At 41.9% G+C, this 24,756-nt stretch overlaps 2 protein-coding genes across 6 annotated transcripts in view; one reads left to right on the top strand and one right to left on the bottom strand.

The window, feature by feature from the left end:
• Positions 1 to 22,182, top strand: part of FANCD2 (FA complementation group D2) — a 64,325-nt gene extending 42,143 nt beyond the window's left edge. The window contains exons 29-44 of one of the 2 annotated variants that reach the window (XM_072598513.1): positions 469 to 615; positions 2,604 to 2,720; positions 6,470 to 6,598; positions 6,969 to 7,087; positions 8,888 to 8,998; positions 9,633 to 9,760; positions 11,411 to 11,510; positions 12,282 to 12,404; positions 13,162 to 13,255; positions 14,431 to 14,502; positions 15,412 to 15,450; positions 15,922 to 15,996; positions 17,208 to 17,282; positions 18,717 to 18,863; positions 19,554 to 19,649; positions 20,864 to 22,182. In XM_072598513.1, coding sequence (XP_072454614.1) covers positions 469 to 615; positions 2,604 to 2,720; positions 6,470 to 6,598; positions 6,969 to 7,087; positions 8,888 to 8,998; positions 9,633 to 9,760; positions 11,411 to 11,510; positions 12,282 to 12,404; positions 13,162 to 13,255; positions 14,431 to 14,502; positions 15,412 to 15,450; positions 15,922 to 15,996; positions 17,208 to 17,282; positions 18,717 to 18,863; positions 19,554 to 19,649; positions 20,864 to 20,920 — 1,629 coding nt within the window. In that variant the 3' untranslated portion in view covers positions 20,921 to 22,182. Of the gene's footprint in view, positions 1 to 468; positions 616 to 2,603; positions 2,721 to 6,469; positions 6,599 to 6,968; positions 7,088 to 8,887; positions 8,999 to 9,632; positions 9,761 to 11,410; positions 11,511 to 12,276; positions 12,405 to 13,161; positions 13,256 to 14,430; positions 14,503 to 15,411; positions 15,451 to 15,921; positions 15,997 to 17,207; positions 17,283 to 18,716; positions 18,864 to 19,553; positions 19,650 to 20,863 lie in introns of those variants that run through there. The other variant, XR_011964708.1, reaches the window with a different exon arrangement.
• FANCD2OS (FANCD2 opposite strand) lies at positions 22,084 to 24,755 on the bottom strand. 4 transcript variants are annotated; one of them, XM_072598518.1, is made up of 3 exons: positions 24,583 to 24,755; positions 24,354 to 24,422; positions 22,084 to 22,909 (listed from the first exon to the last, which is right to left on the bottom strand). In XM_072598518.1, the coding sequence occupies exon 3, from the start codon at positions 22,899 to 22,901 to the stop codon at positions 22,365 to 22,367; it is 537 nt and encodes a 178-aa protein (XP_072454619.1). In that variant the 5' UTR covers positions 22,902 to 22,909; positions 24,354 to 24,422; positions 24,583 to 24,755; the 3' UTR covers positions 22,084 to 22,364. The 4 variants fall into 4 exon arrangements, with proteins under 4 accessions (XP_072454619.1, XP_072454618.1, XP_072454616.1 ...); XM_072598517.1 differs by having other exon boundaries at positions 24,311 to 24,422; positions 24,583 to 24,695; XM_072598515.1 differs by lacking the exon at positions 24,354 to 24,422 and having other exon boundaries at positions 24,583 to 24,728.
• Position 24,756: the final 1 nt, after the last annotated feature.

Genomic DNA, 24,756 nt, shown 5'->3' with positions numbered 1-24,756 from the left:
AATAGCAGTGACATCATGGCTCCCCTGCCTACGCCTGCCCTTACTCATCCATAAAAGTCTTACAATGTCACTCCCAGATAGTTAATGTTAAAGCACACACTCCTTTTGTTAACAAACAACAAAAAGATGGGATAATTGGATGTCCTGTTGTTGTTGTCTTGCGGTAATCACTCTTTTAGGCAGCTCTGCTTAGCTTTTTGGTGGGAAAATATGGAGTGATTGATTGTTGGGAAGTGACTAATATGTCAATGTGAAGTATATGCAATTTCAGAAAGGATGAAAGTTAGTGTCACTTTTTAAATAGCTTCCTTAATAAATTTAAAATTTGATAGAATTTATGCACACCTTTTCAGAAATATATCTTTTGCATAAAATTAGATACATTAGTACACTTTTCAGTTTAAAAAAAAAAGTAGATTTGACCCCAGGCTTTTCTATATTGTAAGTGCTGGTGCTGTTTTTGCCCAGGAGGTCACAGAGAAGGAAGAAGAGAAGACTTCTGTGTCCCTCCAGAATCACACCACTTTCTTCCGAGAGTTGGACCTTGAGGTGTTCTCTATTTTACATTGTGGGCTTTTGACCAAGTCCCTGTTAGATACCGAAATGCACACAGAGGTAAGAGATTGAGCAAGGATCCTCTAGCACTGGGCTGCATCCTTCTATAAAAAGTTCCTGGACCATATTCTTATTTTTCAAGAAATCACAGAAATAAGTAGTAGGAAGTTTGGAATTTGTCTTGATAGCCTCTTGCTATGTCCTTTTGCCACAAAAATGGGGAGGAGGGGTCAAGCATTTCCTAAACAATTATGTGCTAGGCACTGTGCTGAACACTTTACAAATATTATCTCATTTGGCCATCTTACCTCAGGCATCCTGGTTAAAGGCGTCATTCATTTTATCACTGTACAATCTACTGAGATTGACTTCTATCTCTATCTCTCTGAGAAATTTTGCATTCTGAGGTATTCAGAATACTTCTGTAGAGCAACCTAGTTCTGGGTTGGCCATAGCCAGCTCCACTGTTCTAGAGAAAGGATATATATCTATATCTATATCTTGCTCTTCAGTCAAACTGGAGATAAATACTCAGCCATCTGAGATATTAATTCCAATGTTTGGGATAGATTTCCTTCTGTTCTGTGTAATGTGTGTCCTTGGAGTAGCCTGTATTCTAGTTGATAATAGTGTATAGTAAGGGGAAGAAACTGAAGGTAAAAATAATTTACCCTGGGGAAGCAAATCCTATTAGCCATGAATGAGTCACTTTTCATCTCTGGATTTTGAATGATTTAGTCTGAATCCATAGGTAGAAGAGAAAGCTGAAGGATTTATTAATTGCAGGGGAGAAAACTTACTGATGACTCTTCTCATTAGGTTTAATTCACTGTAGAAAGTTTCATTCTTTAACCATTTCAGAGGTCAGAGCACACTAGCATTGCAGTACTCTGAAATGGGAGGGTTTTCCCCTTAAACATTTAGGTTTTAGATTTTTGGGAAACTGGAAAGGTGAGAATTCCCCTTCATATGGAGAGGGAACAACGGTAATATATGTGAACTTCAGTGTGTGCTCAGTCACACAAGATAGTAAGCAGCAGAGCCAGAATCTGAACCAGATGCACTTTCCCCAGATCCAGAATTCTTTCTACTGTATTCACGAAACTGATAAAATAGTAAATTTCAGTATGTAGCTGCCGAGATGAAACCTAACCCTTTGATATAATAAGAACACTTAAATGCAAACAAGTCAAAGGAATGGACAAAACTCACTTGTTTGTGGTTGGAGGACATTGATTACAAGATACAGGATGTCCCAAAAGTTTTAGTCAGTGTAAAACTTTAATAACTTCAAAATTATAAATGCTATAAATTTACCCCCCCCCCCCAAATGTGTCTTGTTCTATACGTCAGCCTGTTAGATTCTTGAACTTTGTAAAAACTTTCAAATGCTGCTACTCACTGCCTGAAAAAGATTGCATTTGTAATCTTCACCTTAAGTTCATCCAGAGAATGAGGTTTTGATGCATATACTACACATATTGTATGACCAGACAGAAGGCCGATAGAGGTGACCAAGCAAAGACCTCCCCTTTGCTGAGCCACCAGTCTGAGAAAGTGTCATCCAAAAACTGTCATAATGACAGTGATTCTTCTTGTTACAATTAAAATTTTAAATATATTATTGAAAATTCACAAAACAAAATAAGTGCAAATAAAACTTAAATAACTTTTAAATATTGTTTTTTATGCTTGTAGCTTTTATGCTTCCAAAATTATTAAAGCTTAAAACTGTACTGAGGCCTTTATATGCGAAATTGACGTTTATAACTTTATAAAGATTCCAAGTCTTATATATAACTATATATAAATTAATAACATACTACATGATGTGTTAGCAGCCAGGCTCAACTATTTATTTTTGACAATAAATTAGTCCACATTCTTCCAGGACACATGAAATTGATCATGGTGAAAGGGAGTTGCTCTGAGCACAGTTTTAGGTAGCAGAGGCAAACAGCATTTGAAATTTGTCATGGATATTTGTTGTGCAGATAATAGTAATTCATGTGATTGAGGATATCTGGCATCTTTTCTCCAAATCACAGGCCACTGAAGTTGTACAGTTGGGACCCCCTGAGTTACTCTTCCTACTGAATGATCTTTCCCAGAAACTCAAAAATGTGCTTGTGCCCACTACTACCAAGCGGATCTCTTTTCTCAAGGTTGGTGTAAGGAACAACCAGGGGTCTTACCAGCAAGTACTTGCTGATAGTTCCTCTCATTTTATTTGCATCATTGTGCAGCAGGCTACTGCTGGGAAAATTTTTATTCAGCTTAGTAATATGACAAGTAAAATTTGTTTTAAATGGCATGTAAAATAAGAAACATGCTTCCAGATACCCACCTAGCTTTTTCAGTGTTTTCTATCTTAACTGAGTCATGTTCTTACCCTATTTTGTATTTAACAATTCTTAAACTAACCTATGCTCAATTTCAGTGTTGTAGCTGGTTGCTCACACAAAGCCTACAAGCAAGAGTATAGAGCTTTGCCTGCACAATAAACAACCAAAGAGGAGCTAAGTGATGTAAGCAGGTGACATGTTCAGATCTCCTCAAGTATGAACAAGCAGCAAGGCACTGATTCACATGTCAGGTGTTTCTTGGAGTCACATGACCACAGATCTTGTAGATGTGGGAGCTCTGTGTGTCCAGCCAGTCTACGTGGATACAATCTGCTAAGCAGCAGTAACAGCAGAGATTTGACTTTGTCAGTTTTCTTTTCTTGCTCAGTGATCAGCATCATGGTTGCTGTAATGGGGGCTTGATTAAGGAGTTCTGAGAGTATAGCATTCGTCCCACCTCAGATGAAAAACGGTTTGACATAGCAGTTATATGGAGCTTTTTACAGGTTATTCAGAGTATTTTCAAATCCAGTACTGCATTAAATTCTTCCAGTAAAGTCCTACTCAAGGGACTTATCATAGTTTAGAAGTGTTCTAAGGATTCCAAATACCTGCTGAGTGCAACCTTTGGGTCCATTGAGCGACTGTATGTCTTTTGTCTGAGTATTTAAGGTTGAAGATACTCCGTAGCAAAATGATAGCTTCCAGGGGCTTTCCCTGTGAGAGCACCTCATGGAAGGCTTCATGAGGTAGTTTTGATTGCATCAGTGGAATAAAGTATCCACATGATGCAGGCATGTCTTTGAGGAGGTGTAGCATGCACATTAGCTGCTGGAGGCTCTGGGTTTGTTGTTCCTAATTCTTCCTGCTTATAATATTTTTTCTATGACCAGGAAGTTCTGAATTTTGAACACTTCTGGGAATTTTCTTTTTGCAGTCTTTTTCAGGAGGTGAATTCTTTGTGTTTTCATTTTGCTGTCTTGTTCCAATAAATCTGGACAGTTATCTTTCATGATTTCCTGAAATATCTAGCCCCTTTTTAAAATTGTAACTTCCAGGTAGTGCAATGCAAAATACCTTCCATTTCTTTTTATCTTTTCAGTGTTTTAGCTTTCTTTTAGTATTTCTTGTTGTCTCATGGAGTCATGAACTTCTCTTTGCTATTCTAATTCTAATTCTGATGTATGGGTAAGATTTTGCATTTTTTGTGCTAAGATGTTAATTCTCCTTCCAAATCTCTCCTCCACAACTCTCATTTCTTTCCGGTTCTTTTATCTAGTGCTCTTGTGTATAAAATCATTTTTTATTCTTTATTAAAAACTCTTGCTTCATCTCTTCCAGGAATTCTAGGTGACCTTGTGTCCAAACTGTGTTTTTCTTTGAGTTTCTGTTTGTAAATGTTGTAGTTATTCTCTTATGGGTTTGTGTCTTGGGCATCCTTGGCATCATAATATCTCTATCTTTTTTTGTTGTTTATTCATTCTTCCAGTCTTACATCCCAAATTGAGACCTTGTGTTAGGGTAAGGCTCTCATATCTAGTGTCCTGCTGTTGGAGTTAAAGTGGGACAGAGCCTGGCCCCAGGATCCCCTGTCTTGGGTCCGAGTATCAGCTCAGTTCTTTAACCAGAGGCTGAGTCTGAAGTAATAGGCTATCTATACCTGGGAATGGAGTCTATGATCCTAGTCTCTATTTCGTTGTGAGTGACTGTATTATAGCCCTGTTCTCCACCGCAATCCTTGCCATATAACTTGCCCACTGGTGAAATTTTGATCTTGTACTGGAAAGATAACCCACTGTGGTTTTCTCTTAGATTTCCAGTCATTACTTAACCTGGCATTCTTCTGAGATCTTTACTGGAGTGTTAATCAATAAACCTTCATTCAGTTTTTACTATGTACTAATACATATAATACTTAAACACTGTGCTAAGTATTGGGGACACAAAAAGAGGCCAAACCTAAGTCACTGCCCTCAGAAAGTTTACAAATTAATGGGGGTGACAGAATGCTAACAAATATATGGAAAACTAGCTATATAGAGAGTTGTGTAGGTATTGTTGAGGGGAGAGAGAGTTCCAGGCATGGGGGGCGGGGGTCAGCCAGAGACAATTCTGAGAGCTGAGAGATGGAGTATCTTATTCATGGAATAAGCCAGGAGGCCAGTGTCAGTGGATGGTAGACTCTATGTAGGGGAGTAAGATGTAAGAAGACAGGAAAGGTAGGAAGGGGCTAGATAAAAAAAGAATTTTGAATGCCAAAGAGAACTTTTAGGTTTGATCTTGGAGGTGAAGTTTATTGAGTAAGGGAGTGACATAGACCAGTGCTTTTGGAAAATCACTTTGGGGGCTGATTGGAGGATGAATTGGAGTGGGGAAAGACCTGAGGCAGGCAGACCCACTAGCAATCAGGGTAGTAGTCTGGGTGTGTGATGATGAAAGTCTACATCAGAGGGGTGGCAGTGACAGAGAGAAGAGGCTGTATTAAAGAGATGCTGCAGAGGTGAAATGAGCAAATCTTGGATATTGGAGCTGAGATAGGGAGGATGTCTCCTAGGTTTTGAGCCTGAGGGACTGGGAGGATAGTGTTGCACTTTAGAGTAATACGGAAGGTAGGAGGAGGGGAAGATTTAGGGGGAAAGATAATGAGTTCCATTTTGGACATGTTGAGTTTAAGAAGTCTGCTGGCCATCCAGTTTGAGATATCTGCAAGACAGTTGGAGATAAGAGACTGGAGGTCAGCAGAGAGATTGGAGCAGGAAAGGTAGAGTTGAGAATCATCAGCATAGAGATGGTACTTAAATTCTAGGGAGCTGATGAGATCAACAGGGGAAGTAGTATAGACGGAGAAGAGGAGAGGGCCCAGGATAGTACCTTGAGGAACACCTATGGTTAGGATCTAACAAAAATGCTTGAATAGGATCAGATAGACAAGAGAACCAGAGGAAAGTGGTGTCCCGAGAGAAGGGAGGAGAAAGTGATCAGTGATTTTGAAGACTGCAGAGAGGCCAAGGAGAATGAAGGTTGAGAAAAAGCCATTGGATTTAGCAACCAAGAGATCATTGGTAACTGTGGAGAATAGTTTCAATAGAATAAGGTCAGATGCTGAATTGGGAGGGGTTTAGAAGAGAAAATGAGGAGAGGCAGTGGAGGCACATGGTACAGATGGCCTTTTGGAGGAGGTTAGCTCCAAAGGGCAGCAGGATGCCAGCATGCACTGCTGCATCTTTTCTGCCATCTTGGCCACTCTCTGGTTTCTGTTTCTATAGGGCTTTGGTTCCTTAGAAGTAAACTTTACTCTTCTTCTCCTAGCCAGTTTACTTTCATAGAATAGTAAAGTTTACTTCTAAGGAAAGTAGACTGGTAAGGAAAAGAAAAGACTCTTCTGTTCTTCATGATCAGAATTCATTAATGGTGGGCAGCTTGCTGCTTCAAATGCTCCTGAGCAGAAGTCACTGTGTTGGACTTCTTGTCAGCAAGCTCTTGCTTCTTAAGGAACCGTGGTAATCTGTTGTTATTGGACTTGGGTTTTTGTTGTTGGCTTTTTTTTCCCAACTCTGGCCTTATTGCAGGGCAAAGGGAGCCGGCACATTGGATTCTCCCATCTGCATCAGAGATCAGCTCAGGAAGTAGCTCACTACCTGGTGCTCCTGCTGACCCCACTGTGTAACCATCTGGAGAATATGCACAACTATTTTCAGGTCAGCATCCTCCCTGTCTTTCAAGCCACTTCTGTAATTGAGAACAGCTGTGTCCAGCCCAAGTAGAAATGGGGGCTACTAAACTGTACACACGGAGCCCTACAAGCTGCCTAATGACATAGAAAACCAAACTTCACCATTATCTGTGTTCTGTTGTATTTTTGTCTGGTTAAATATTTCCTAATTAATTACATTTTAATCTAGTTCAGGCTGCAGTGCAACTGGCCACATGTTTGACTCCTGATCTAGAAGCTCAAAAACTTTCACCTAAATAGAAAATTTCATCTCTTGTTGTTATGAACTGGGGGAAAATAGGAATGCTCACTGAAGAAGAACTTGACCTAGAAACATGTTCCTCCCTTTATTTAAGTGCTTGGCCACTGAAAACCATGGTGTGATAGATGGACCTGGAGTAAAAATAGAAGAGCATCAGATAATGTCATCTTGTTACCAGAGGCTGCTGCAGATTTTTCTTACCTTGTTTGCCTGGTGAGTGTGTGGGATGTAAAGGTGCTATGTAGCTGCTTTCTGTCCTTGGTCACTGGCAGCATAGTGCAAAAAGTCAAAAAAGACCTGAGTTTGAATCCTACCTCAGATGCTTGGTAGCTTTGTGACCCCAGCAAGTAATTTAAACCTCCCCCGGTTCAGTTTCTTTATCTGAGAAAAGAAGATAAAAATACCTACTTTGTAGAGCTGTGAGGATTCAGTGAGGTACCGTGTAAAGGGCTTTGAAAACATTAAAGCACTCTGTAAAGGCTAGTTACTATGATTAATGTTATTACTGTTGAAAGGCAGCTATTTATTGAACTTGGCATTCATCAGAAAAGAAATACAAGTCCTATCTAGAATCATTGACATTTATATAATTTTTATATTTTTTCAGAGTAGCCTTGTGTACATTGTTTTAAACTTGCTTTACCTTCTTTGGCTTCTATTGCAGACATTATTATCCCATTTAAAAATGAGAAAGCTGAAGCACTGAGAGATAAGGGGACCTTTCTAAGGTCACAACAAGTTTGATATATGACCAGAATCCCACAATCTGGAGAGGCTTCATCCCCAACACCCTCCTCCCCCCTCAAAAAAAAACCAAAACAAAAACTTAGGACATAGGATCAAACATGTTTCCTGACTTTCACTTGGCCACTTCCCTGCTATAGCTTGACTTTCTGAAATTCTTGTTTAGAAAATCTTTCTGATTAATACTGAACTTTTGCTAGTCCTCAGATACTCTTTACCAGCCTGCACATTTCTTTGTAGATAGTAATAATTAGACATTCAATTTGAATGAGACTTTTCTTTCAAAAGCTCTAGGTATTTATATGGTATTTATTATAATTTTTCCTTAGCATGTCTCTGTGAAGAAAATCTTAGATAGTCATTATGAATTGTACCTTAACAGTAGAGAAATTTCATCAGAGAATGCAAATAAACCTGGATCCCTTAATTTGTAGCATAATTTTGTTTACACCAGTTTATTATGTTTTCTATGATAATGTTAAGGAGAATGGATAGCATTATATACTTGAATATTTACAGGCAAATACAAAATATGTCTTCAGGTACAAAATTGAGTATTCAAAACTCTAAGTCCCATAAAGTTCAAAGAAGGGAGTTATCATAAATGAGGATTGTTTGGAAGGTCTTTAGAAGTTAGTGGGACTTGAAGGATGATTAAACGAGAACAAAGATGAGGACCACCATGAACAAAGATACATCAAGAAAGAGTGGGAGTCATGAAGGGGACAGTCTGGAGGACAGCCTGACTAAACCAGAAGATGAGCTGAGACAAGGAGGTCCCAGGCAAGATTAGACTTGGGCAGTTACTGGGTTTTCCTGAGCAGGAAGCAGTGATGTTGAGAGCAGTGTTTTAGGAGGATTAATGTGGTAGCAGGGTACAGGATGGAGGAGATCAGGCGCTGATTAGGGCAGTGACAACAGGCATGGGAAGGACACTCAAGAAAGACAGTGGAAAAAAAATTGACAAAACATGATACCTGATTGAACAGTAGGCATGGAAAAGAAAGAGGAACCTTTTCAGACCTTTTTTCCTTTGGTGAATCTAGGCAGGACCTTAAGGAAGATATTTTGTCTGCCTTGCCATTCCCTTTCTGACCACACAGACCTACACTGCAGACCCAGAATTGAACCATGCTTGGTTTCAGTTTGGCCTTCATCAGTTTTCCTCATTTCTGGCTTATGTCAATAAATTACAAGCTTAGAGTCCCAAATGCTGTACATCCTTGCCTGACAACATCCTAACCCACCCTTCTCTTGGCTTATCTCTAGGGGTGGCTTTTCTCAGGCAGAAAACCGGAACTTAATGCTGGAGGCCCTGAAAGTCCTCGCCAACCGACTGAAACAGGGAGACCATGAAGCACCTTTAGGAGAGTTACTTAGGTGCGTAAAAGACACTCCATTAAGTTTTGTCTTAACATCCTCCCCATCTTTCAACAGTCAGGGAGATTCTTAGATCTGCTTCCTTAGAGCATCTTTGCAGATAAACACCAAAGATTTACTGGTCTCCAAACAATTTTTGTTTGCCAGGTCACTCATCCTCCAGACTAAATGCCAATCTTTAACATGTAATGCTACTTTGGACTAATATAGCTTCTTGCTTTTAAGAAGTTCTGGGTGCCACTACCTCATTTATTGCCATTTCTCTTCACATCCAGGTATGGAAAAATGAAGAAAATTTTTGCAGATGGAAATACTGCAGATGAACTGTCTAAAATCACCAAAGTAGTCGCAAAGTTGACGTGGAAGTCAGACTTCCTGACTCCTCCTGCCCTCCCCCTCCTCCTCTTTCCAGCCTATGTTCCATCCTGATCCTTCCTGGTTTGGGGCATATAGCACAATCTCTTGGAAGGAGGAATCAGTCATTTAAGCAATTGAAAATGTCAATGCCTTGGATAAGATAATGGAAAGGGTAGTAAAATCCTTGAAATGCGTTTAGGAAGACATTTAGTTGTAGATAGAACTAGAATGACTGTACTGCTGCTTTTCCTCCTCTTCTTTTTCCTTTTTTTTACAGCCAGAGCTTCCACTATTTACAGAATTTCCATCACAGTATTCCCAGTTTCCAGTGTGCCATTTACCTCATTCGGCTTCTTATTGTCATCTCAGAGAAATCTGCAGCCTCCCAGAACAAAGAAAAACTAGGTGAAAAACCCTCCTTCCTTTTTCAAATGGATAACATTGTTCTTTTGAAATCTGAGGGTCTGCAAGCACCTTATGCATTTGGCCTTATAAATTCCTTCCCTTCTTAAGATGGGGAGCAGTTTTGCAATGAGAGAAACTGTGGCACCAAGTCAGGTAGTGGTATGACTTTCTCCTTATTTAGTATACTTCCTATTGTTATCAAGAGCTGGACAGTTGGAATCTTTACAGAATTGTGGACAGTAAGAATTGGAAGGCACCTCGGAGGTCATCTAGACCACCTCGTATTTGAACAAGAATATAAAGCTATAACCTGGATTCTCAAAAAAGAAAAAAAAAAGCCAAGTCTGTGATTAATTAACTGAATTAGTTAGATTGTGGAACTGATAAAAAATCTGGTTTGAATCCTGTCTAGGCCAGTTAGCTTTGCTCTGTTCCACAGCTAATGAATTCAAGAAGGATTTTGGGAAGGAGGCATTTGCAAATAGGAAAACCATATTAAAAGCCTAAGTTCAAGTGACAGCAGGTTAGTGGCATCTTTGTAGATTAAAAAATAACACATCTCTGCTTAGTTCTCCTCATTCTCTGCTTCAGTTTCTTTACCTACAAAATGAGAAGTTACTTGGACGTCTAATGCAGCAGGTATTCTTTATGTGGCTGCTTTCCTGCCCTACAGTCTACATTAATAAGTTGGTGCAAGAAAAGCTCCTCGGGAAAAGAGTTTGCTAAACAAAGCTTTCAACCTTATCTAAAGTTAGTTTTCACTAGTCTGACTTAGTCCCTGAGCTCGAGGACATTTGGTCCATTGCCCTCATTATGATCATGAGGAAACTAAAACTAAGGCACAATTGGAAGCCTAAACCTTCAGGAGTAAACTGTATTTATATTGAATAAGGCTGCTAGGCTCCTGAAGGGCAGGGACTGTCTTCTGCTTCTTTGTGTATCCCAGCACTTAGAATGGTACCTGGCACATAGTAGGCATTTAATAGAGCTTTATTGATTGATTGCAGCAGTCACTACTATCTAAAATCTTGTTCTGAGCCTTAAAAGGTTTAGAACTTTACTCTTATCAGTTCATGTAGGGGTGATTAAGCACTAGGAAACTCATTTAGATTAAGCAAACTCATAAGAAAGATTAAACCTCAAATGTGATTACTAAATTGTGAAAAACAATTAAAATATCAATAATGATGTCCATGGGTAACCTTCAAAAGAAACTCCTAAACTTAGTCTGTCCATAGGTTTGGGAAGAGAAACTCCAGACTATGACATTTCATAATCGACTCAATGAGCCCTAGCTTTCCATTCCATATGTTATCATCTCACCCTAAAAGGGTTTAGAGAAGAAATGAGACTTTGTTGACTCTTTTAGCATGCTCTTTTCCCAGTAGGGAAAACTATGGGAAGCCAACTTAAGATTGAGAATTTGCTTGGTAAATGTGGAATCACAGCAAATGCAGTCCTAAGAGATATTAAGGCTGCTAGGGCAGGTGTAGGGAAGGCGTGTGTATGTTAGCTTTTTTCAGGTTTTCTCTTAGGAGATGGTCACAAGGACTTGCCTTTTTAAAGACTTGATGCTTTACAATTGTACCCCCAAGGTTGGACTGGGACCCTTCCAAGCCAGTCATCATGCCTCTATTTTTCTTCCAACAGCTTCCCTGGCGAGGCAGTTCCTCTGTCAAGTGTGGGTGCAGCCAAATGGAGAGAGAGAGAAAGGCAGCAGCTTTAATGACCAACTTCACACTTTGCTCTGGTGAGAGATTAGGTTTTTGCTGGGAGAATCAAATGTTACTTTTCCATTTACTATTTGTGGGGCCCTTCATCTGGCAAAAAAACCTCAGAAATGGAAGGTGTTAGCTTTAGTCCTCGGTGGGGTGAACATTGGAAGAAAACAGAAAGTGACCAGATAGACTTGAAATGATTGTTACAGCATTAAATCTGTAAATTAATTTAGATATTATTTTCATTTAAAAAATTTTATTGAAACCCAGTCATACACGATTCTCTAGTTATTTAAACCTTCTTCTATTTCTGTAAAGAGCGTTTTGTAACAGTGTTTATAAAAATCTTGATTACGTCTTGGTTATAAGCTTGAAATGAACCAGACTTAAGACTACTGGAGTCTGTCATCCTTCCATTCTGTGGTAAACTGCCACCTTAACGCCTTTGGTGAAACAGAATAATTCAGGACACTCAGAACCCCTCAGTCTGTGATATTCCCCTTGTTAGTCAATCAAAACCATGTGGAACTAGGGGTACCAAAGAAAGTAAGCTCCTAAACTTACTCTGTCCATAGGTTTGGGAAGAGAAACTCCAGACTATGACATTTCATAATTGACTCAATGAGCCCTAGCTTTCCATTCCATATGTTATCATCTCACCCTAAAAGGGTTTAGAGAAGAAATGAGACTTTATTTTGCAAATAAATAAATGCCACTCTGAGCCTCCAAGAAAGGCGTGTTTAGTTGTTCTAGAGCCTGTTGGCATTCTGTTCCTAATCCATCACATGGCTTTCTTAGTGCAGCATTTACCTGGAGCAAGCAGACAATGTCCTCAAACTCATAGAGGAGATTGCTGGTACTGGGGTCCCAGAGCTAATCAATTCTTCCAAAGATGCTTCTTCTTCCTCTTTCCCTACATTGACCAGGTAAGTCTTAGATGTTTCTGTGGAGATGTTCACAAGAAAAAATTCCACATCCCACCTTTTCACTGTCTTTTTTTGTCCTGAGGATAATGTTTTGTTTTACTTCAGAAGTACTTAAATAAGGAGATATAAAGCATCTTACTCATGGTCTCATCATTAAGCTAGAACTAGCTGTCCAACCTTTTTCTAATGTTCAAATGATTCACATGTTCTACCTCTCTCCTTAATGTTTTTTATGAGACATTGATGATTTCTCTGTGACAAATGGCAAACTTTGATTGACTTGTTCTCAGCCAGTGTAATTCAGATGTGAAAAATTCCTATTGAGTGGAGTTAGAAGATTAGGTTCTTAAAGCTAGCAAGATGGTTGGAGTAGGGGGAATTTAGCTGCAAAATGTCCTGTTATTTTATCATTTAACTTTGAGAGGTCATCTAGCCCATATTCCAGTTACTTCCTTTTTAAGAGGTTAAAAGTAGGGGAAAAAATGATTGTGAATGAGAGTCCTATATCCATTCTCTTACATCTTCCTCACTGGCCCTTGTATTTCATCAAGTTAATATTGTGTCGTAGGTTTCATCTGTGATCTTGCCCCATAGTCTCCCTTATGTTATAGTGGGTCCTGGTGACAGGCTGCTGAGGGAGCTGGGAAGGAACGGCCTTTGCTTTCCTCACAGAAGAAATGTGAGTGCTGGCTCATGCTGGCATGCTCGTAGCTGCTCTGCCACAAGCCAGAAGCTTACAAACCTTCCATTTTTCCAGGCAGACGTTTGTAGTTTTCTTTCGAGTAATGATGGCTGAACTGGAGAAATCCGTGAGGAACCTTCAGGCTGGCACAGCTGCAGATTTGCCTCAGGTAAGGCCCTGGCGTTGGGTAAGAGCTGAGGGTTGATTTAAAACAACCACCACTGCCACGCATTCTTATCTGGCCCTATTTGCTCTAGAGAGGCTAGGTAACAAGGATATGCATCTGCCCTTGACAGTGAACTCTGGATTATCCAGACTCACACGGGTACCATATATCTCTCCACCCACTGGTCCCACTGAGTTGCTCCTCCTGGGTTCCTAGATCCAAAGTTCTTTAGACGTTCCTCAGAGCAGTTTCCTGCCATACCTAGTCCCCTTTCCTCCTCCTCCTCCCAGAAATGCTGTGCCAAGACTAGCTGCTATAGTTTCTCCATCCTCTCCTGTAGCTCATCCTCTGATCTATTCCTTTGTTTTCCTAGAGTTTGGACTATGACTCACTCACTGGATAACTTTGGCCCCATAATAGTGAAGCATGATCCTTCCCTTATGAACCCGACCCCAAAAAGCCATCTCTGGCTCTTGCCAAGCCCTGGTGGTCACCTGACTAAGATGCTTGCTTTTTAGGAGCTGTGATAGGAATAGAAAGTATGTTTCTTGGTACACTCTGTGCCAGGTCTTTAGTAGCTAGCTCATCACAGCTAGTTTAGGTGTGGACTCTGCAATTGTGTGTGTGAAAAAGCCCCAGAGGTCTCCTGGTCATTAGTCATTTTGAGCCCAAAATCTGCTTTGAAACCAGGGTCTTGGTTCTTGTTTCTTGCATTTGTCTTGACTTGACATATGAGTGTATGAATGAATGAGCATTTATTAAACATGATGTGCAGAGCACTTTGCCAAACTCTGGAGACACAAATAGAAAAGTAAGACAGTCCCTGCCCTCAGCAAACTTCCATTCTAATAGTAGAAACAGTGCGTGTGTAAGGCTTCAGCTGCCAATTCTGTGGAAAGGTACTCATGGTCCTTAGGGCATAGTTGCAAAATCGATGGTAACATGTCTTTTCCACTGATAAAAGCATATCCCTTTCTGATGTTGAACTATTTCACAAAGCCAAGGACCTCTGTATACGTAAGTAGTGCTTATAACCACTTTAAGGATGTATGGCTGTTTCCTATTGGCTTGAAACTTCAAATTTCCATGTGGTTTTTGGATTCGATTGCTAGAAATAGAATGTAATAGAAGAATTTGGCTCTGATTGTGGGATGCCTGTTTTCCGTGGCTATTGCTAGGTACATGAGGAGAAGCTTCGATATTGGAGCATGGCTGTCCGAGATTTTAATATCCTCATCAGCCTGGTCAAGGTAAGTATGTGAGTCTTGGTCCATCTCTCTGGATCCTCTGTCTCTTTAAGGAAGCAGTGTTCCTTCTGGGAACATCCATCCACCATCCTTGAGCATCATTTTCCCAACTTCCCTTCCTGAGTAAGAGCTAACCGTAACTCTCCTGCCATCCCCCAGACAATACGATCTTTCTCCCCTGTGAAATTTGTGAGGAAACCAAAGGCCAGTTTTTTCCCTGTCCCACATGCCCTCATAGTGGGCCATTATGAGATGAGTCCTTGGATGAAACACAGAAGCTCCTTCTTGTCCTTTCTCTTTGAGCATGGCCTCCTAATGTCCTTCCTTCCTGCCAGGATCATATTGGTAGATGCTGGTCTTCACTGCCCCCACACCCAGACTGTTATGCTCTCTCTCTTTGTCACTTTTCTTGTGTGTGCAGAATGTAGTGTGTATACATGCTCACTTACTAGGCATGCTCCTGCATATTTTATTAGCACATTGGTTCTCATCAGATCATGGTTTTGGTTTCCTCCTATCATCCCAGAAGCACTCAGTCATATTACTATATGATTCTTATCGTGATAGAATTCAAGCTGTGGCTTTGACCAAAGAGCTGTGGGGAGGCTATGTGGTCCAGTGGAAAATGTGCAGTATTTGGAGGTCATGAGACCTGAGGTCATGCACCAGCTCTGATGCACAATTGCTGTGTGGCCATGGGGTAAATGACTTAGCTTCTTTGAGCCTCAGCATTCACATCTGTAGAATGTGAGTAAAAATATTTGTAGTACAAGCTACATAGGGTTATTGTGAGAAAAGCACTTTTTAAATCTTAAAATACTAAAGAAGTATGAATCATCATTGTAATTAGCATTATTATCTAGCTATATGAGAACTAGGCCTAAACTTTTACCGGTTTTTCTTTCCTCTCAGGTATTTGATAGTCGGCCAGTCCTAAATATTTGTCTGAAGGTAAGGGAATTTGCTGTTCCATTAAGAAACCAGATCCATTTTGTATTGGATTTTCTTTCCAGTCAGAAAGAGTGTCCACTACTCTAGGAAGGCTTTGACCAGTCCCTTCCCCACAGACCTTGAGTCTCAGGAATTAATGCTTCCTGACTGGTATTTTGGGAAGAAATCAGTAAATGAGTCTTCCCAGACTGATTGGATGGTTGGAAAATTCAAAGTTGCTGTAGCTTTAAATCTCTAGTTAGAGGCCAAGGGAGCGAGTCAAGGAGAGGTTGGGAGTGCGGATGCTCCAGGAATAGCTAGGAGTGCTGAGTGAAGGCTGGCATAGCAGTGACTACCTTGCCCAAGATCCCTGGGCAGGTAGGAGGAAAGAGAGAAGGTGGAAGAGGATTCAGTCTCTTCCTTTTGAGACTCCGTAGCCCAGGTATGGAGCTTTAGACCATCAAGTGTGAGCTCTGCCATCTTTCCTTTTAGTATGGACGTCTCTTTGTGGAAACCTTTCTGAAGCAGTGCATGCCCCTCCTGGACTTCAGTTTCAGGAAACACCGGGTAAGAGCAAGCCAGAGGAAAACAAAGAGGCAGGGTGGGTCCTGGGGTTCAGTTCAGCTTTTGGATTGGGTCCACTCCAGTCTGGGAACAGAAGAACCAGAACAGAACCAGACACCCACCCCAAAAGAGACTACACCCAACGTGGGCCAAGCCTAGTTTGAACCCACCTTCCTAGGGCTACCCCTAAGATGATAAATAGAAGTAATAACCTTGCTGGTGCATCCCTGTCGTCTGGAGTGTCCATGTTCTTATCTAAGCCTCAGAGCCAACATTCCCTTCTTGTTTACCCGGGTACCAGAATTGACATTAACATTGACTTTCCAGAAGAGGAGTACGGTGGGGACTTTGGATGGAGAGACAGCATTTCAGTTCTCTTGCTTCCTTAGCAGAGTTACCCGATTCTCAAGAATGAGACTGAGGTCCCAGCTTAAAACTAAGTGCTTTTCCTTTTGAAAGCACCAGATCATTCTCAGCGTTCTGGGTATTTAATACTTTGCCTTGAGAAAGGGCCATTATTCTAACTTTTGTGAAGTCATTCCTCCTAGCAGTATTGTGAAATTAGTCTGTGGGATCACAATTCCCAGGTCGCTGGGGACATGACCAGAGAACTCTGTCAAAGCACATTTTATTGTTGAGCTTTGGGTTCTAGCAGTGGGAGGGCTAGGTAAGTCTTGGGAACAAACTAGCAAGGTTGCGTAGTATAGAGAAGAATGTAAGCACATGGAGACTGACCCTCTTACCCTTGGTTCATGCTTTTAAAAGCCTTGAAAAATATTGATATTTGATTCTCTTGATAATTCTTTCAGGTTCCATTTAGCAGGAAAGAAACTGGGACCCAAGAGGTTAAGTGACTTAAGTCCCACATCTAGACCAAAGCTAACTAATGTCCCATCTTGAGACTCTTAGCACAAGGTTCTTTCCAATGAACTCCACTGTCTGCCAGGTAACAGGAGATGCCAGGACTAAGGAGGACCTTTGCCTGCCCTATCACTATTCCTTGTAGACAAGCACCAAGTAAGGATGACGTAGCTGTGTAGCCAAGACCTTTTCAGTCCCTTCCTTGTGAGGTTCTTGTCTTAGCCTTATTTTTTGCATTTGTAATGAAATGAAAACTCTGGTTGCAGAAAAAAGGAAAATCTTTTTTAGCCTCAGTTGACAACTTGCTAGGAAGAACAATTTTTACATAATAAACTTTTCTGGGTTGGTTTCAGGAAGATGTTGTGAGTTTACTGAAAACCTTCCAGTTGAGTACCAGACAACTTCATCATATGTGTGGGCATTCTAAGGTAAGAGGCAGATGTGTCAGGTACCAGTCCTCATATCTGTTTCAAATTTGCAGGCACAGATTACCATTTCCTAGGCTCAGAGAGTTTCTTTACCAACTTCTAACTTTTTAGCAACCTGGTACCATGTCTGAAGTCATGTTATTTAGTATTGTGAAGACTTGGGGAGCTGAGGGAGGACAGCCAGGCCTAAGATACATTTCAGTATGTGAAATAAATTCACACCCTCCACGTTCCAGCAGGTGTTGTTAGGGGAGAGAGACAGAATGCCCATGGATGCATTATGTAAGTAGTGAGCCCTGCTGGTGAGTAAGTGACAGGAAGCCAGCTGTTGGAGCCTCTTTACATTTATAATCTGCCTGGCAGAAACAGGTCTCTTATTCCTGATAACACTTTAGGCACCAAAGAAAAAATTCAATTGTCTTTTCTTGCTAGTTGCTGTCTTCCTTAGTCCAAAGGCTCAAGGGACTGCAGAATGCAGAGACTATTTGGCAGATGAATTGGGCCTTCCACCTAGGCCTTCTGCTGCCTGTTTTCTCCTCTCAGGTCCATTTTTAGAAGGTGCTTCTTGTGAAGATTCAAATCACATTTCAACCAATTAGAGCTAGTCCATGTTTTTTGTTATTAACATTAACAGGTATGTGAAGGGTCATCATAGATTCTTACCAGCTTCTTAAGAAGGTATCTGAGGTATCTGTGATGCCTTTTTTGAAGTTGACATCATGGAAGGCAAGTACTTATGCTCTTCCACAGAATTCCCCATTCTCTGTCCCTGTCAGAGAGTGAACTCCGACTCAGTGGTTTAAGTAACTAAGGACATTGATAAATGGAAAAATGTCCAGAGGAGGACAGCCAGAATGGTGAAGGGCCTTGAGGTCAGGATGTACGAGGACCACTTAGAACTGGATATTTTTAACCTACAGAAAAGACATAGAGGAGACATGATGGTTATGTTCAAGTATCTGAATGATTTCATGGGGAGGGATTAGCCTTGTTCTGCCTGGCCCCCCTATGGCAGAAACAGGAACCATTTAGTTTGGATATCAAGAGAAACTTCCTGGAAATTCAGGCTGTCCCAAAGGGGCTGACCTGAGAGGTGATGGACTCCCTCTCCATACTGGTCTTCAAGGAGACCCTGGATTGCCACTTTGGAAGCATGTTATTTATAGTATGTGGGTTGGATCAGAAGGCTCTGTTGAGGCCCCTTGTAACTAACTCTTAGATTCTCTGTTCTTGACTGCCTAACCTGTGATGATTGACCATCCTTTATATTGGAGAAGTGGGAGTCTAAGCTCCAACTGTCTCACTTCTCTGTATGCATCCCCGGCACCCAGCCTGTCGACTATTTGGGGAGTGCAGGAAGGTGAAAAGACTCCTCATGGGCAGCAAAGAAGAGTAGACTCTACTTGGCTTAGGGACATTTGGTTCCACTTTCAGATTCACCAAGATACGAGTCTTACCAACCATGTGCCTTTGTTGAAGAAAACCCTGGAGCTGTTTGTGTATAGGGTGAAAGCCATGCTTATCCTCAACAATTGCCAGGAAGCTTTCTGGCTGGGCAACCTCAAAAACAGGGATCTGCAGGTGAGCTTGGGGCCCATCAAGGCAGACTGGGTCAGTCCTACCTAGGAAACCTGAGAGGTTCACATCAGGGAAGAGTGAGGAGAGAAACATCTAGAATGCAAAGCAAAGGATGACTACTGGTAACTGACCTTCTAAGCCCTGATTCTCTATCCCTGGCTAGCTCGGTGAATTGAAGGACAGTGTTAATGAGGCTCAAGTGCTGATCAGTCTCCTACAAACCATTTTGTGCCATGGTCACATGCTGTGTACCCCAGTCCTGGCAGCCGTCTCATAACTGCATGTCATTGGTCATAAGGGAGAGTGAAAGACCTAATGGAAAAATATCCCATTGCATTCATTCCCTGCTGAGTCTGAACCACTAGTGTCACCTTTGCATATGTAGTGGTGTTATTTCTCTTCTTCCTAAACTGGTTTTGTTCCTGGAATTACCTTCAGGGTTCATTCCTAAGATCCTTTAGAGCATGCTCGTGTCATTATGGGAGGGAAAGTGGCTTGTACTATGCAGAATAACCCATGCTCCCATTTAGCACTGAGTTGTAGTAAAGGGTCCGTTTTGGACTCCCCAGATTAGGGTTCATTACAATTACATTTTGGATTTGTCAGGCTTTGATTTCTAGTTGCCCAGGTGGTCAGACCATGGCAGAGCCTGCAGTAGAAAGAATTCAAGGCTTCTGATGTTATACCAAATAGGGTGAAGAGATCCTGTCACAACAATCCCAGGAAAGCTCAATGGATGAGAACCAGGAGGAGGTGCCCTCTGAACTCTCCAAGCAGGAAACAGAGGAGGTATTTCCATTGCCTTAGTGGTTGGATTTGGATAGTCAGATACTTAGTTAGAACACTTCTCAGTATAGTACACAAACTCTTACTCTCTCCTTGTCACACACACACATGCACACACACACACGCCTAGCCAAATAAACCCTATTCTCAAGAGATCTCTGGGAGGCAGAGAAAAGACTAAAAGTTGTTTGACCTTAATAGAGTTAATATTCTGTGGCAGTACTGGGACTAGTTCTTTTTTTTCTATGCAGCTCTCTGGTTTACCTGTACTTATTCGTAAATATCCTACATTTGGGCCTCAATGCCAGTTGAGTTTCCCTTGTAGCTTCCGGTCAGGCTCGTATCTGAAAATTTTTCCTGCGTGATGGGGTCTTGCTTATTTTTTTTCCTGCAGAACATGCATTTGGGAGGAAAGTCTTGAGTTAAACTAATTCTTTTATTTATGCATTCTGGAAAAATGTATACTTGCCCCAATTTAGTAATGTGTTTACTTAAGGTACCTACATCTTTCCAAAGTCTCATAAAGAAGAAACTATTCTCAAAGGCTATCAATTATAGTGCTTCAGAGTTACACACACGTGCTCTCTCCCTCTCCCTCTCCCTCTCTCTCTCTCCCTCTCTCTCCCTCCCTCCCTCCCTCCCCACCGTGAGCCTAGTATTCACAGGTAGAAGTGAACCAGGACATTGGCCCAATACCAGCCCACAGATACAAGTGAAGGAAAAGTGAAGGGCCTACTTTGAAAACTTGTCCTCGTCAGGAGGGCACTGGGGCCTCCACATGATAATGCCTTCTTTATCCATGTCCTGGACTATGCCATTATGCAGTAAAACCAACCACAAGGTCCTTCTGGTCCTTCCTGTAACTAATGCTTGGCCAGTCACAGCCCACTAAAACCACCAAATTCCACATGGTAGGAGTTATTAAGTTAGGTCTCAGGCTACTTGGAAAGCTTTAATTCTTCGTGACTATTTAAAGTTCATCTACTCTGTGCTGTTGTCCAGGGTTCTAAAAAGTCAAGGAATTGAGAATGCTGATTTGTCTATTGAATGTTTGAAAATGATGGCTACTAGTGTACTTCCACTAGGAGTGGCAAGTCTATACCTGGCCATGCAGATCCACCTCTCCCCCTTCCCCCCATACAACGTTCATACAGAATGCTTAGGGTCTATAGCGCCTACAATGTTCAACTTGTTAATTTGATCATTCTTTGCTTCAGGGAAGTGCAGATGAAGCAAGTGTTGGTGGAAATGAAGATGATGAGAGTGATGACTGAGTGGAAGTGGAAGAGGCTGCTCCCTCTCCTCCCAAACCCCCTCTTCCCACCCCTCATCTGCACTCATGCTTTCTGGCCTCCTGCCATCATCCAGTCTCCTTAGAAGTATCTTGTTCCTTATGTGAAGATGAGGCATCTTTATGGCATCATCCCAGCCATGATTTTCAGACTATCTGCCAGCATCAAGCCTGCTGTTATAGGAAGTGACATTCTTTAATGACATACGTGATTCATTTCCCTTTTGGCTTGTGAGAACATCACTCTGCTGTATACACAGTGTGAAGACTGTCTATATTTTATATGATTTCAGGTCTTAGAAACCAGACTGGAAAGCAAGTGCTTTAGTTGGTTCTGAGGATGAGGCTTATCCAACCTTATCTTTTGGATAAATTCCTATCCCCTACTTGGGCTTTCCACCTTTCCTTGACTGGGGTAATAGATGGAATGTCATGGTCTTTACAGAAGAATGCACAAGACTGATACTAAGAAATAAAGTTGTATGGCAGTATCTGTCTTATCAGACTTCCTGCCAATAATCCCACATTCCACCCCCATTGGGATGCTCCAGCATGGGGAAGCTGGGCCTGACTGCTGTTTAGGGTGGACCAGCAGTGACAATGACTATCCCATCACATGTCAAAGGGCTACATGTCTGCTGCTGCTTAGCATTCTCATCCCGTTATATGGCCGGGGGTAAGGAGGGCAGCACAGAGCTTGGCTTTGTTTGCTCAATTCCCATTATGTCTGGTGAATTTACTCTGATAAGTTACAGATTGCTCTAAAAATAATTTGCATTTTGAGTTACCACAACAGATAAGGAATGTGAATTGTGGAACTTCAGCTAAAAACAGGAAATCATATGTCTTCCTTCTGAGAGCTTGGCCTGGTTTTGCCTATAGCCCTTGCTGAGGTGACCCCGCCCCCTCCCAGCCTTCTCCCTTCCCCATCTCTGTCATGCTGGGATGTCAGTGGGTTTAATCTGATGGGTTTCTACCCATGTGGGTTCTCTTCTCCCTCTAGGCTTCTCTTTTTACTTATGACCTGATGCCTCTGGCTACATCCTGTTCACATAGCAGACCGTGCACCATATACTCCTCTCACTATTTAAAGACTATAGCCGTTTGTTGCCTTAAATTTAAAAGAATAACAACCAGTCCCTGTGCTCTTTGGTATATACTGTTTGTTTAATGCTCTTCATTATCACGAGTACATGTGCTAGTTTGACTCATTTTTAAAGTGGTTTAATTTTACAAGTGAAAGACGTTCTCTCTTGCTCTGTGTCACCGGCCCTTTTTGGTGGGGGGGACTCCAGCATCGTCTTGTCTTGACAGAAGAGGTAAGACAGCTCCAGTGATGTTGCAGTTTCCTTTACATGAGTTTCCGTAAACTCCAGACACTTACCAAAGGACATGGTATGAGTGTGACTGCAAATCAGGGAGGGGTTTTACTTGGAGTGTTGCAAGGCAAAAGTGCACTTCTTGTAAGTTGCATACAGTAACAGGATAGACCGAAGCATCTGCTTACACATAGTCACTGTCATTTGGATTTGGGGTTCCTTCAGTCCAGTGGGCCACTGATGCTCCCGACTGATGATTTTGCAAAATGCTGATTTGTCTGAAACTCGAAATGTCCCCGTCCACTTTGGGGGCTGAGCCGTGATGATCCTGCCAAAGACAGAGTCCACTCCACTGAGGCGGACAGGCTGAGGCTTCCTGACGAGACCTTTCTTACTGTTCATCGTTCGGAGCTCTGATGTGTGACAGGGCAATTTGGGGCTCACCCCGGCTTCTAGAAAGGGGCTGTCTAGGACGAGGGTGACCTCTTGGAAGCAAAGCTGCACTTCCAGGTCTGAAGGAGTGTGTGGGAAGCAGTGAGAGGCCCTAAAGGGGTGCTTGGAAGAAGGGGTAGGAGTTGTATGTCGCAGCCACTGGAAGCTCTCATCCAGTGGGGTCCATGGTGACCAGAGCTGATATCCTGCCATTGTTATACCTAGAGGAGAGCAATTAACATGTGGAACCTCTCTTCATTCAGAGTCAAAAGCTGCTTTCAGTACTTCTTACCCATTAAAAATCATGTTTTTCCCCTACAAATGACCAGTCATTCTAGTTCCCTTAAAAGGATTCTAAGGAAAAAAAAAAATCTGAAATACCAACTTCTTTTAAATAAAAGCCTGGTTCTGATTCTGATTCTGGTCTGTAGAATACTTGTTATACTAGTATTTACCAGTCTGTAGAATACTTGTCATATTCATGGCCATGTCTTTTATTTATTATTTGACAGTATCACCCTCCTACCTCTCCTTTAATTCAGGTGAACCAAGTTTAGCTTATTTGTTCAAGATTGCATGTGAATTCTACATTTCTAAGTACGTGGGGTGATAAAAGATTCCTCTTATTTGCCCAGACAAATGTGCCTTTCTCTGACACTTCTTCCTCTACCTACAAAAGGCAAAGGAATAGATTTTCAGTTCTGGGAGATCTCATCCAATTTTAGTCAATTTAGAAATTTAGAAAATTCTAGAGACTCACACCACCTTAGTTTGTCAGTGAATTTAATGGACAAATTTCACCCAAATGATAAACCTGTTGCTGAGAATTGGTTTGGGAGATTTTGTTGGTTTTTGCATTTTGGAGGTGTGGAGAGGAAGGGTTAAAGCAATTCCCAGATCAATTTACAATATTTCCCCCAGAATTCGTATAAGCAGGGAGTGCTTTGTAAATTCTGCATGTTCGAATGATGACTGAGAATCAGTTGTGAAAATCTCGTTGTTTAGTGGAAATAAGGCTTAATGAACCAATCTCCCTAAAAAAAACTCCCAAAAAGTAAAGGAATTATTACACATTCTAAACACTTCACCCAAATATTTTTGTGTGTGTCTGTAATATTAAAATTGAGTACATTATATTCCATGCAATTTTAGGAATATAACAAGAGAACAAAATGATCTCCCCTTCTTTCCCTGCCCTCAGCCTCACTTCACTTTACTCATTGTGATGCACCAAGAGAAATTTTTGTTGCAGGATCAGTTTCCTGAGAAATGTATGAATTGGAGCTTTGTAGGTATAGCCTCAGAGGATCTAGGAGACGATCTCCCCACTCCACCCATTTTACAAATGAGGAAACAGACTCAGGGAATGAAAGTGACTGCTCAAAGTCAACTGAACAGGATTAGAACACAGATCTGCTTTCACTACAATGATCTTTCCATGAAACAATAAATAAGACTAAATACGTTTTCGAGGCATCAGTGTTACGGCCTTAGACTTAATTCTTCAACCAGTCTAAAGAGCTTTCCCCAAATCCCTTAACTAAGTTCGGATGACCAAGAAGAGAGATGAACAAGGCGTCTCCCGGGACTTTCAGAAGAGCCCTGTACCTCAACTTCTCCACCTGAAAAATAAGGATGCAGAACCGCAGCCAAGCCGTGTGTCACCTCCGAGGTCGACGGTGGTATTTCGAGTGGCTGGAGCTCCCCGGGTGGGTGTGGAGATAGATCCACCTCCTAGCCAGACAGAAAGGAATTGTCTCCGTCTTAGCCTAGGGTTGGTGGAGGAAAGGGGACCTCGGCCGGGGTGGGGACAAGAAGGTGAGGCTGGTCAGAGCCGGAGCCCGGCTCTAGTCCCAGCTGCCGGAGCGGGTGTTGGACGGGATGGGGAGCTCACCTGCTGGGCTCCGCAGGTCGCACGCTCCCGAGTGGCGGCCGCTGTTCCCGGGGCCGCATCTTTCCTCTGCTGGGCGCCTGGCAACGGCCTTTGTGACCCAGGCCCCGCGGGAAGAGCCCGCGGCCGGGTGGGGGCAGGGGGCGTGGGAGGCCAGGAGACACCCGCGAGGAGCAG

This window comes from Notamacropus eugenii, chromosome 3 (assembly GCF_028372415.1).
Source record: "Notamacropus eugenii isolate mMacEug1 chromosome 3, mMacEug1.pri_v2, whole genome shotgun sequence".
In the NCBI taxonomy this organism is placed as follows: Eukaryota; Metazoa; Chordata; class Mammalia; order Diprotodontia; family Macropodidae; genus Notamacropus; species Notamacropus eugenii.
Note: the sequence above shows the minus strand (reverse complement) of the source record. Positions and strands in the feature narration are given on the sequence as shown.

Bases quoted from the DNA above. Each gene is read 5' to 3' on its own strand.
- FANCD2OS (XM_072598518.1), bottom strand. From the start codon at position 22,901: ATGGCAGGATATCAGCTCTGGTCACCATGGACCCCACTGGATGAGAGC.